Source organism: Phocoena sinus, chromosome 3 (genome assembly GCF_008692025.1).
Source record: "Phocoena sinus isolate mPhoSin1 chromosome 3, mPhoSin1.pri, whole genome shotgun sequence".
Lineage (NCBI taxonomy): Eukaryota > Metazoa > Chordata > Mammalia > Artiodactyla > Phocoenidae > Phocoena > Phocoena sinus.
Genome location: NC_045765.1, coordinates 26,902,159 through 26,916,124, shown reverse-complemented (window position 1 = coordinate 26,916,124; position 13,966 = coordinate 26,902,159). Strand labels below are relative to the sequence as shown.

Genomic DNA, 13,966 nt, shown 5'->3' with positions numbered 1-13,966 from the left:
TTCAGGAGGCTTTAGGAAGGGGCCACCTAGGAAAAAAGAAGAGAAGGAGACACAGAGAGTGACTGAGACAGAAGAAAGAGAGATGAAGTCAAAGAGAGAGAGAATGGCAGAGGGACACCTAGAGACTGACAGAGAGACAAAGTGAATGATAGGAGAAGAAGAACAGAGAGACGCACACTTAAAGACAGAGAAAAGAGGTAGGAGAGAAGCAGGAAGAAAAGAGGGGCGAGAGCATGGGTGGGGGATTGAGTGGAGACAGCGCTGAGGTGGCCGTGATGGACCGCTCGACCGGTGGTTGATGGAGCAAATAAACCCCTTAAGCGTGTCGGCGTTTTATCTGGGGAGAGCACCTTCACGGCAGCTGGCAGCTCAGTGGTGTCTGGCTGTGTAGGGCTGTGACAGGAGACCCTCTTTATCTGAATGGGAGACAGAAGCACCCTTCTCTGTGTTTCACCCAGAATGCCACAGATTAGGCTGCAGATTTTTCACCCGTTGGCAATAAAAGCTTGTTTGGAGAGGCCTTGGGGTGAACGACACTCCAAGGCTGGGCCACGAGGGCACTGAGACTCAGGGGCCTGGAGACCGATTTTATGCAAGGGGATGGTTTCTATAAAAAGTGACATGTATGTATTAGACAGGCCTTGAAAATCTCTGCAAGGATATCCTTAACGCTTGCTAATTTTATGGTAGGATTAATGAGGAGTCTCACTTCATAAGTAATGCATTTTTTTTCTTTTTACAATATCAGTGTAGGGCCTTTATAATCAGAGGCAAAAAAGTTTTAAATTAGGTATCAAGTACACTCCTGAAATAAGAGGGCAGGGAAAATGATGGCCCCTGATGTGGAACAGACACAGCTGTATTCATCCGACAAGCAGGCAGTGGCTAAGGGGAAGTGTATTTGAAAATATTTCTCCTTGATATTTCCAAGATACTTTGAAAGTCTGATGACCACAGTCTCCCTCTGATTCTTGCAGAAGGATGAAATTATTAAGGTCCCCTCAGCTTGGATGAGTTTCATTCCTTTGAGGTCCTTCAGGGTTTAAAAACAGGCAGGAGGGGGCTTCCCTGGTAGTGCAGTGGTTGGGAGTCTGCCTGCCGATGCAGGGGACACGGGTTTGTGCCCCGGTCCGGGAGGATCCCACATGCTGCGGAGCAGCTAGGCCCGTGAGCCGTGGCCGCTGAGCCTGCGCGTCCACAGCCTGTGCTCCACAACGGGAGAGGCTGCGGCCATGAGAGGCCCTCATACCGCAAGGGGAAAAAGAGGCAGGAGGGGGTGGTTTATTATGCCGAGTCAGTTGGATGGTACCTGTTCTGGGGACCTGGGTTTCCCCTGAGTGGCATATGCAAGCAGCGACTGCTGAATCAAGCCCCCTCCCCTTAAGTCCCTATCTCCACCCCTGTCTCTTCTCAATTTCAAGTGAAGTTTGTGGCTGGCACACACTTTCAAAGGTATTGCCTGTTGGCTTGAGAAATGACTCAGATGTGTCTTCTTTCAGGCTTTACGAAGGCAAGGAACAGATGGAGTTTGAAGAATCCATGAGACGCCTCTTTGAATCCATCAACAACTTGATGAAAAGTCAATATAAAACAACCATCCTTCTGCAGGTTGGTTTACACTACAAAAGAAAAAAATTCTGTCTTTTCCCTTGGTCATCTGATAGATAACAGCATAGTGAGATCACGTCTACTTTTGCTTGAATACGCAGCCATGTGTTAATTGAAGGCCTGGGCTGGCCCTGTGGTGTAAGGATCGTGAACACCAAGGGCTCCTCGGAGCAGGAGATGGCATATTTATTGTTCGTTTCCCATGAAGGTAGTGGTGCCTCTTCTTAAATAACTCTGAAGCTTTTGCTCCCTGGAAGGAAGGAGGTCAAACCCGATCCACTTCTAGTGGTGAGAGTAGTTAAGTTGTCAATCTCTTAAATCGTCCACTTTTTATTATCCACACCATAAACTGAGCCCCCATTTTGGGGTGAGAATGTCCTCAATAAACAAGAGATACTTTGGAGAAAATGGGTCCTGTAATTTAGTGGTCCATGACCTACAAACTCTGTAAATCTTTGAGAAACCTTGAGGTCTAACCCTATGTTCGAGAATGAGTTTAGCAGCCAAGAGGCTGAGTGAAGAGGCTGTTTCAGGGAGACTTCCTGACTTTCACAGCATTTATTCACAAGTGTTCGGGAAGAGCTGCCTCGTGAGTTAGGAAGAAGAAAACCCAGACACATTGATTTAAACCAGTGGGTTAATGCAGAGTACCTCCTCTTCTTTTGATCAGAGTTTTCTTTTTAATTGCTAATTTAAATACTCGCTAGCTAGCTATGCCTGGGGTTGCCCAGCCTCTGGTTAGAATGAATGAGGTACTAGTTCAGCCAGAATGCAGGTGAGGAGGCAAAGGCAGAAGTCTCTCTGGGGAGTGTTGGCTGCTAACATGATGGATTCCAAACTTTGCATATTAAAATCCCTTGAGGATCTTGAATAAATTCTGATGACTGACTACCACCAGCAAACATTCTAATTTAATTAGTATGGAGTGTGACTAGGGAAAAGGGAGTCTAAAAATCTCCCAACTTGATTTTAGTATGAAGCAAAGTTTGGGAATCACTCTGCTAATGGCTTCCTTAGAGGGGAGCTTTGTCTCGTTCATCGTTGTATCCTCAGCACCTAGAACAGTCCTAATACATAGTTGATGCTTGATAAATATCTGTTGAATGAATAACCCTCGGAATAGGTGTTAAGATCTCTGTTTTATAGATAAGGAAATTGAAAGGCTCCTGTGCACTAAGGGGTGTAGCTGGGATCCAGATCTCTTTCTGCCTGGCTCTAAAACCATGCTCTGAGCCGCTACATTACACGGTTCTTTATACTACACATTTAGCACCTACTGGAGATATGGTTGTTTTCTCTGAAATGAGTTGGGGCTGCAGTCTTACAGTTTTCACCTTCTCTTCCCTCTTGCTAGTCTTTTTTTTTTTTTAAGTCCTCCCTCTATTCCTCAAACCCTCATCATTTCAAAGCAAAGGGAGTAACGGGAGCAGGGGGCAGCATGAAGAAATATGACAAGAGCCAGAGCCTATCACCCCGGAGGCAGAGTGATTTCCACACCTCTTCACACTGATATCACACTGGAAGCAGCTGATTTCCAGTGAGAGACCACACAGTGAGTGTTAGGATATCCGGTGACAGCTGAGGATGCCCGGTTGCAATGAGAGGCTGTGGCATTGCATCAGGTCTGAAATAGGCTCCAAGGAAGCTGAAGTGTGAGGGAGCAGAAACGATGGACAAACAGAGGAAGCCGGTTGGTGGGGAGGAAATTGGAGTAGATGCCCCAGAGAAGCAGAGGAGCCAGGAGAGAGACTGCATGACCTTGAGAAAGACAAGGGGATAAGCCATCCTAGAGCCACCCTTTCCAATTTCAGCACCACTTTCCTTGTGATGGACTACAGGTATTTGGGGGGAAGGAATAAAGGGCAGAGGGAACAAGAAGGTAGGGAAAGAAAGGAGGGAAAAAAAAAGGAAGCAAGGAAGCAAAAAGATGAGCCAGGAGAATTTCTGGTCCTGAGGAGACCTGGGTCAACAGAATGTTCTTCTTGATCAGCCATATGATTTTACCCTGGTTTTAACTTCTCAGTGTCTCTGTTTCCTCATCTCTAGAACTTCACTGTTTGGATCAGATGAACATTGTCTGCAAAAGAGCCAATTATAAAATGCTATGCAAATGCAGAGAGCCAATAGGATTATTATGGCTTTGGCATGAGTCAGTAAGAACCCAGGTTCTTATTTTCTGGGTAACTGTGTTAGAAATGTCTTGTTTTCCAGGTTATGCTGGTTTCTCCTTATGGATTTCTACCCTGAAGTCATGGAAAGGGACTTTGTCTCTTTTTAAATTTACTTTAAGGGTCAAATTTAGCTTCTAGGAGTTACATAAAATCAGTGATGCTTTCCATCTATTCCTATGGTTGTTGAAAAGTTGTCAAAGAAGAATGTAAAGTCATATTCAAATACAGAGAGCAATACCATTTGAAAAAACCTGAATGCTGTTTTAGGGTGCCAGGCATGGGCCGATGAGGGGAAAGGAGTCAAGGCCATTTGATGTTAGCAAACCCCACACAAGAGATCTTCTGCAGACTTTGACATTTGCTACAGGAGAAAGAGCTTTGGATTTCGAGCCAGAGAGATCTGGGTGGGAAATGGGGCATGCCCCCTTGGGCAGGTAACACTGGGCAAATCACTTCAGTTTCCTGGGCCTCATTTATCCTTTTATAAAATGGGAAGTCTAATTTAGAGGATTATTGAGAGGATTAAATAAAGTAATGCATGTAAAGCATGGTGTGTAAAGCCTGTTACATAGTTCCATTTAAATAATTTTTAGTCATTTATATCTCTCCCTCCTTTACCTCATCATAAAACAGAAGCCTTGAGGGCATTTTCCTATAGTGGAATCTGGAAGGGAATATTTTTGTTTCTAACCCTGTCACATGAAGTCGAACAGTGTTAGGTCATCCAGTTATTCTGTTAGATCAAGAAACAGGTATAAATTTCAAGGAGGATAAACTCACAAGAACTGACTCTATGAAAAATGAAAAAGGAAGGGAAAGTTTCACCAGTGAAATAGTACAACATGACTGTAGTCTTGATTCTGAGCCTGCATGGGGGTACAGTAGGAAAGAGTGCTGTGATCTATTAGTAATGTCTGCCATAAGTTTTGGGTGAGAGCACAGAGTAAGAATGCCAATGATTGACATTCTAGTCCAGACTTTCTACTTCCAGCTGGGTAGTGGCTTAGGTGGAAACCCTAATTCATGCCTGCCTCAGTTCAGAGTAAAGCCTGTCTGGTTCAATTTAGCTTTGCCTATTGTGAGTTTTGGGGCCCAAGCAAGTTATTTCTCAATGTCTGAGTTTCATCTGGCTTTTGTGAATTGCTTTCTGTGGTTTTCCTTATTGTTCAGAGCTGGCATGGCAGTAGCTCACGCAAAACTATGGAGAATTTAAAGCTAGCCATCCAAAGAGGGTAGAGGGAGCATTAAAAACACGTTCCACTGATTGAGTACTTACCGTGTGTCAGGCATGAAGCTGACCTTTCACATGCAGTGTTTTTAGTCCTACCAAAGGTCTGCAAGGAATCGCTGTCTTCAGTGTCCACAGAAGGCTCGTAAGGTTAAATAATTCATCCTAAATTATTCCTATTCATAGTGGTGGAGCTATGATTTCAATCCACCCAGCTCTTCTAACTCCAAAGTTAATATTCTTCTCTAAGCCACAACGAATGGGTATGGCCAGGGGTTTCCACGTGTTTTCAAGAATGGGCCGTATGCTCAGAAGTTCCCATGTGTGCCAGCCCTGTGAATATTGTTGATAAAACTGATGGCAGAGTGAGACAGTCAACACCAGACAGTTGTGAATTGGATGTAGCTCAAGTGTGAGTGATGGCCATTTGGTGACGTCGTGCAGACCCATTAGACCCATTCTCCTTTAGGTCATGATTCTTTATAATTCTCCAAGTTGATGGTATGAGTGGAAATAAATAAGCAACTCATAATTGTATGATATGCTCCCTTGGCCACTATGATCGCCACACATGGTTGCTAATATAGCCACTAGAGTGTCCAGGAGTGCAGGGGGCTCTGTCTTTTAGGTCTCCAGTATCTGAAACAGTGGCTGTCACATAGTGGGTACTTGAATATCTTTTGGCTGAGTGAATGAATACTAGTTTGCACTATTTTATGTTTTAGCATTTATTATGTGTCACATGCTGAGCTAAAACCTTTACATATACTGTTAGCTTATTTGATTTTTATAACCACCACCTTATTAGGCAAATACTCTTCTTATCTCTACTTTACAGATGAGGAAGTGGAGGCTTAGAGAAATTGAGTAACTTAACCACAGCTGAGAAGTGGCAGGTCTGGGACTTGAATCCAGGCTGTGTAAGCCCAGAGTTTGAAAGTATGGTTTCATTAAAGAGCTGAGTCTTCAGGCAAAATGCTAGGTGGCTAGGCAATAAGCAACGTGAACAACAGTACAGATGGGCAGATGTCTGGTCTGCAGTTATGAAGTCAGGCTAATTAAGGAGGCCTCTTCCTTTCCTCTCTTTTCATTGTTAAGTTTTGTAAAACACCCAGACGTCCGACGTAAGGGAAGAAGGTGGTTCATTCTGGAGAAGTGGTCTACAGGCTGCCCCCAGAGGTAGGAGAGGGGAGACTCATATTTAACAGCCAGAGCCGGAGTTTCATCTCAAGTTGTTAAATGATTCTTTACTGTCCCCTTCGTAACCACCTACCCCATACTTAAGGGCAGTACTTGGGAATGTTGGATTTATGGAGGGTAGGATGAAATTTTGTTCCAATGAGGTGCTGCAGTCCCATTGATAGCTCTTATTTTTCATTTAATCGTCACATCAACCCTATAAAGTAGGTGACTTTATTCCCTTCATTCTCCTGATGAGGAAACTGGAGCATAGAGAGTCAACTTCCCCAAGGACACTCACGTAAAAGGGACCCACCTAGAGTTGAACTCGGCCTCTTCAGCCAGCCATTTTAAACACTGAATTCTCCTGCCTCATGCCAAGACTCAGGGGCCAGCACACTCTTGGGTTACAGAAAGCACAGAGACGTTCATATCCCAGAACTTGTTGGCCCCTCTTCCCTTCCCTTTCACTGAAAGACCAGTGGCAAGGGTGAATGTCTGGGGAGAGTGGATGTATTTTCCTCAGGGACAGCTTAGCATCTATAAGGAAGCTGCTGCTTCTGGTCAGCTGCGGTGAGTCCCTGTAACAGTGTTTGTCCAGTTTCCGTGGACCTTGACTGTCCATTACTTGGCTAAAATAAAAGGGTTGAAAATTGATGGGATGGGAATATTGTCAGAGCTCTTGAATGAGGAAGATGTCTAGTGTTCTCGTACAACCTTGCACCATTGCAGGATGTGTTCTTTTGCCCAGAAGTCTGTGTCTGCTGGCACCAACACAGTGCAGTCTTGGTTAGAATGAGAAAGAGAGGGCGGGGGGAGATAAGGAACCCTGGAAACCCGTAGAAGACAAATCCCCGTTGAGCTTGAGGGAGTGCAACTGTGTGGTTTTGATTTTTGTTGCTATTTTTAAACATCTGTTGTGTGCTAGCAGCCCAGGATTATCAGCTCTGGTGAAGTCCATCTGGATAGCAATCATTTCAAGTGTTTTCATGCGACTTCTCTTAGGGCCACAGTAAAATCACGATTCCTTGATTTGGGGCTGGCTCTCTTCTTGTGGCCTGTACCTGGCTTCTGGCAGAGGGGCTTGGAATTGATGATTCATCTAGGAAATTCACTCGGTGCCACATTATAAACTAATTACTGAGCTGGAAAATGTTGTCCTGGTGGCCATTCTTGCAACCTTCATATATGTGGTGAAGAGGATTCTTAACTTAAGGCATATCAGAAAAACTGTACCTTCTTTCAAAAGCCATTCTCCTAAACGGGAGATGTTTCTTTATCTACCTCCTCCCCCACTTCTGCCTTGTCTCCTGTATTAAAACCTCCGCACTTACCAAGATGGAAACTTTTCCTAAAGCAGAGCATACTGGTCTGAAGCCAGTTGGACAGAATCAGGTACATATCTTTGCTGTGTATGTGGCTTATTAGCTATGTGGCTTCTGGCAAGTTATTTTTACCTCTCCGTGCTATCATTTTCCTCACTGGTAAAGTGGGATGACAGTGTCTATTCATAGAGCAGTTGTAAAAATAAAATGAGATCATGCATGTATAAAGTTTCCGATAATGGTTTGCTATTTTGATTAATATATTTTAATCCTAATATATACGCAGGTATATGTGTATATATATGCACATACACACCTACATAAAAACATCTGTTTGTTTCTATTAAATATTATATATGATATAGGGATATACACTATGGGATGAAAGTAATAACACAGGAATATAAATTTATGTGCAATAGTAATATTAATGAGAGTAAAGATAATAACAACAGTAGAGCAGCGCAGTTCGCAGGAGGCCAACAGGTCTAGAAAGCCAAGCTGTTTCTAGTCCCAGACCTTAGAAACTTGCAATGAATGGAGGTCTCCAGCAGGTCTTATGGCTGAGCTCTTTTGCCTCCTGGGAGTGCTTGGTGGTAGTGCCTGCTTGAACCCACCTGCTATCACTCCACTCAGGTGTGTCAGGGCTGTGTGAAGGTGAGGACTGTGGACGGGCCTCCTGAGGCCAGTGCTGGCTGTGACAACAGACTTGGCAAACTTCCTGTCCCCTTTGGAAAAGAAAACCACAGGCCTGCCATTTCTCTGTGAGGCCCCCTGGACCAAATGGAAGTTTAATACACCTGTCGAGGTGATAACACCCTTGGAGTCTCAGCATGACAACCCCTCAGTTTGTTTTACTTTATTGCCAGCCCAGGGCTGGGAGGCTGGGAAGATTGGCTCCTTCTGAAGCAGCCCTTGTCCCAGCTTTGCCCAGCTCCTCCTTACTAATAGCTGAAGCATTTAAGTGTGAGTGTCCATGTAGACACCTGGTGATTAGTGCTCTACAGTATCACTCTGAAGCCCTGGAATGACATGCAGCCCTTGAAAGCCAGCAACTTGCTGCAGACACTGAAGTCCTGGCTTTCCCCAACTCGCCGAGAATTTCATTTCTGTTTTTGTTCCCTCACTTTGGTCTTAATTATGATGAGTCCATGTTACACTTTGTCCAGGTGCTGGGTAATGAGGGCTGGTGTCAGAGAGATGAGATAAGGAGAGATCCAGCACACGCACTTTTGGGGGCCTGCTGCCTGCCGGGCATTACAATAGCTGCAAGATATACTTTAGTTTGCATCATTCCTCTCTGCCCCACATGAAGATGCTGAGGCTCAGGGGGTGAAGAAATGGGCCTCGGAGCATGCAAGTGCTGGGTGGAGCACAGGGATCCCCCCCACACCCCCGCCCCAGGTGCCTGTGGGCCCAGAGCTCTATGTTTCTCAGCCTAAGAGTGAAGGAAGGAGCAGTTTGCTAGAATGCTTAGATGGGCTTTTATCAGGCCATGTGCCTCAGATGTCTCTTTAGAATGTAGGGGTTTTACGCTGGCAGCCCACGGGAGAAGTGCAGCCTGCAGGTGTGTTTGATTTGGCTAGCACAGTGTTAAAACAAGTGAACAAGAATGACTCATTCTTTAGACAGAGTGTGGGTTCCACATACCTCCTCGCTTCCCACTGGCCTGTGCTCTTCTCATTTCACTCTTTCTGCTGCTTTCCCAACCCTGCAGGCATCTGCTTTTGCCATATCTTGATGTTTCCTGATACAGATGGCCTGACCAACTAGGCTGAAATGTACTGTATACTATAATTGCCTGGAAGAATGTCATAATGCATCTTAGCATATTAAAATTCTGAAAAGTTCTGCCAAAAAACCCCCTCCAGAAACACCTTACTGGTTTATCTTTGCTTAAATCAAACTTTCCTCTAATTATTTGATTGCAATTCCTTACCCCCCCCAACCTTCCCGCCACAGAATACCTAACATCATCTTATGGGAAAAGGGTGTCCCAATAGACCCTAGTTTTAGAAACATTCACTTTGGAATCTTGTTATCTCTTGCCATCTTGATTTGAAAAAATAAAGAATAAATCTCTGGACACAAAATCCAATAATGTAAAGAAAAGGTCTGACACATCTGACAACATACAAATTAAAATCCTACTGTGCAATGAAAGATACGATAACCGAAGCTAAAAGACAAGCAACAATCAAACTATAGGACAAGCAAGAGAAAATTCTTGCAAAATGTGTTACTGCAAAGGGGTTAATTTTTTTTTAAACATGTTTGTTGGAGTTTAATTGCTTTACAATGGTGTGTTAGTTTCTGCTTTATAACAAAGTGAATCAGCTATATACATATACATATATCCCCGTATCTCCACCCTCTTGCGTCTCCCTCCCACCCTGCCTATCCCACCCCTCTATGTGGTCACAGAGCAGCACCTAGCCGATCTCCCTGTGCTGTGCGGCTGCTTCCCACTAGCGATCTGTTTTACATTTGGTACTGTACGTATGTCCATGCCACTCTCTCACTTCGTCCCAGATTACCCTTCCCTCTCCCCGTGTTCTCAAGTCCATTCTCTACGTCTGCATCTTTATTCCTTTCCTACCCCTAGGTTCTTCAGAACCATTTTTTTTTTTTTTTTGGGGAGATTTTTTGATGATGGCCATTCTGACAAGTGTGAGGTGATACCTCATTGTAGTTTTGATTTACATTTCTCTAATGATTGGTGATGTTGAGCATCCTTTCATGTGTTTGTTGGCAAGCTGTATATCTTCTTTGGAGAAATGTCTATTTAGGTCTTCTGCCCATTTTTGGATTGGGTTGTTTGTTTTTTTGATATTGAGCTGCATGAGCTGCTTGTAAATTTTGGAGATTAATCCTTTGTCAATTTCTTCATTTGCAAATATTTTCTCCCATTCTGAGGGTTGTCTTTTCGTCTTGTTTATGTTTTCCTTTGCTGTGCAAAAGCTTTTAAGTTTCATTACGTCCCATTTGTTTATTTTTAATTCCATTTCTCTAGGAGGTGGGTCAAAAAGGATCTTGCTGTGATTTATGCCATAGAGTGTTCTGCCTATGTGTTCCTCTAAGAGTTTTATAGTGTCTGATCTTACATTTAGGACTTCAATCCATTTTGGGTTTATTTTTGTGTATGGTGTTAGGGAGTGTTCTAATTTCATTCTTTTACATGTAGCTGTGCAAAGGGCTTAATGATATATAAAGAATTCCACACCAATAAGAAATCACCCAAAAGAAAAATGGGGAAAGAATATAAACAAGCTATATATAGTAAATACAGTTTTTCAATAAGTATAGAAAAGGTGCCCACCTGGACTAGATCCAAAAATTCGCAGATTGCAGTTGCAAATTATGTATCAGATTGACAAAATGAGACAGATTTGTATACTAGTGTTAGCAAGGTTATAGGGAAAGGAGTAGAAGGAAATTGATTACCGCTTCTAAGTTAATATGACATTATCTCCTAAAATGTATATACATTTGTATGTACATTTGCCTATGTGTACATACATTTTACACACTAATTTCTCTTCAAGCAGCGCATCCATCACACAGGGGTTCTCACAGATACACAGATGTATATTTTAATATTTTCTTATCACTTATTTTATAATAAAGAAAAACTAAAGATAGCACGGAGTCCGTCAGTAAGGAGGACTTGGTGTACCCATGTGAGCATTGTTGTGCAGTGATTAGAAATGAAGAGTGCACTCTATGAAGTGATGTGCAAAAATACTGGTGATAACATGGTTAACTGCAAAAAGCAAGTTACTGAACTGTATAATCACACACATACATGTGCACATGCACAAGCATGCACACACACAAACACATACTTGTTCATGCACAGAAAACAGTTGGGACTCACCACAATATTGACAGTGATCCCTTCTGAGGAGTAGGGATTGGGGCTGAGATGGAGATGTGGGACTTCAGGGACAATTTTCACCCTAATACCTGTGTGAATTTTTTAATATCAAACATATAATACTGACTTGTAAAAATCATAACTAACAAGAAAGAAAAGCATGGGGGCATGGAGAAAAACAGTGCTATTTGAGGGTTGCAAGGAGTGGCTCTGTAAGTAGCCTGCCTGATTTTGAATCCTGGCTCTGCCACTTGCTAACTTTGTGACCTAGTTAGTTATTGAATCTTGATGCCCTAGTGGTTCCTGATCTGTGAAAATAGTGTATCCCTTGTAGGCTGAAATAAGGTTTAACAAAATAATCTAACAGCATGGTGTCTGCTCCACTGAACACTCTCAGAGGATAGTCATAATTATTATTTATGTTAACTAAAAAGTACAACTGTATATGGCTAGGATAAGATTTTCTTTAAAAAAATAATTTTCTCTATTTTAATTTTGGTCTGTTTGTAAAAGGATGATACTTGTTGACTATAGAACACTTAGAATATACAGAAAAATAAGAAGAAAATATAAAATGGATACATCTACCAGATTTTTAAACATTATTTTCCAACTATGTGACTTACAACTCCTCCTGTGGAAATTACAGTCTGCTCTGCTGTTTAGCAAATGGTGCTGTTTTGCAAGGGCCTGGGTCTTTTTCCCACCTATGGACGTATCAGTTATCTTGCACAGAGGACAGAAACAATCCACCACAATGCCCAGTTTTCCTAACCCAGCTAGTGGACCAAAACACGCTGACGATTGTTCACAAATTGGCCAGGGAGAGAAAATAGAAATAACTCAGTCCATGTCATCCTTGCCACCAACAAAACAATTCAAGCTTACCATCTTCCAATAAAGATAGATGTTACCCTTTATTGAGCATGCAAATATGTCTGGCTCTCTGCTGGATGCCACATTTGTATTATTTTGAATCTGTACAATCCTGCAAAATAGACATTATTTCCTCTATCTTATAGATAAGGAGATTGAGACATCAGAGAGGGTAAGTGTTTTGTCCAAAGTCACCTGGCCACTAAGGAGTAGACCCAGGATTTGACTGTAAGTGTGTATAACCTCAAAGTTTTTGATTGCTCTACTCTACATTTCTGCTCCCTTGAAGACAGAAGAAACTTTTGAAAGAAGTACACCTGGTGTTTCAATCTACATGCAGAGTCTGAATCACTGTAGCAGTGCCCAGGATTCAGGATCATTTTCCCTTGATCTGTGTTATGTTGCAAAGTATTCTCACCACCAGGCAGAGTTGTTGGCCGTGGGCACTGCTCATGTTTATTTCACTTTCTACCTAGGTGGCAGCTTTGAAATACATCCCATCTGTCCTCTATGATGTGGAAACCGTCTTTGATGCAAAGTTACTCAGGTGAGCTTATGGTGTGTACTTTCCTGGGCTCTGTTGTCAAGCCAGAGATTCAGAGGGAGAGGAGAGCTCTTGTGGGTAATTCCAGCCAGGCACTCAGCACGGGGACAGGGAGGACACATGGTCAGAACTTCCTGCAGGGATATTGGTGTGGGATTTTTACAGTTTCATTGGGTTGTGTCAGATTTGGTGAAAACCAGCTATAAAGTAAACATCCTTCTTTGACAATATCAGTGATGCAGAATACGAACATGTAGGTTAAAAAACTGATGTTTGGTGTAAATGTCTCCATTTCACCTGGGCTTGAAGGTTATTTTGGGGTTCCAGTCTTTGCCCTGTAAGCCCTGTAGTTACAAATGGAGAACAACCTATGGACACTTAATGGGATAATGAGATGGGCTCCCCTTCGCTCTCTCCTTCTTCACCCCATTCCTCTCATGGGAGGAACACATTATTTTACTGTGCTTATGCTCTTAGAATAGGGGCATCTGAGCCAGATACACCCTTTTCCTCTTTTTCCTAAATTCACTTAAGTTCCAAGATAACGTATAGAAGATTTTAAAAACTTTTTATATTGCAATACTTTTAGACTTGGAAAAGCACTTCAGAGATAGTGTATAGAGAGTTCCTGCATACTTTTCACTCAGCTCCCCTTAATGTTCACATTTTAGATAACTACAGCATAGCTATCAAAACTAAGAAATAAACATGGGCACAGTTCTTTTCAGTGCATTCCAAACTTTATTCAGCTCTCGTCAGTTTATCCACCGTTCATATGAAGATTTCTTCTGGCTTCTTCTCATTCTTCTGGTCTCAAGCTAAATGTTATCTTCTTGGAGAAGCTACCTCTGAACATTGTAAATAAATTCTATTCCTCCCTCAACCCCTGCACCGTTACTCTCCGACACAACTCCCTGTTCATTTCCTTCTTTGCATCTACGGCCTTGTATTGATTTGCTTGCTTTTGTGTTGTACGTTGACCTCCATTAGAATGTAAGTTCCATGCCAATTGGGACCAAGTCTGTTCCTATTGTATCCCACTGCCCTGCACATTGCCTGTCACGTATTAAGTAGATGCTTAATAAGGATTTGAAAGAATGAATAAGCACAATGAGCTGATTTTGGAAAGCTGACAGGAGCTGTAATTTTGTTTCAGTG

General features: G+C 42.7%; 1 protein-coding gene across 1 annotated transcript in view; it reads left to right on the top strand.

The window, feature by feature from the left end:
- Positions 1–13,966, top strand: part of DOCK2 (dedicator of cytokinesis 2) — a 408,621-nt gene that overhangs the window by 101,448 nt on the left and 293,207 nt on the right. The window contains exons 23-24 of the mRNA XM_032626471.1: positions 1,500–1,608; positions 12,741–12,811. Of these exons, the coding sequence (XP_032482362.1) occupies positions 1,500–1,608; positions 12,741–12,811 (180 nt within the window). The remainder of the gene's footprint in view (positions 1–1,499; positions 1,609–12,740; positions 12,812–13,966) is intronic.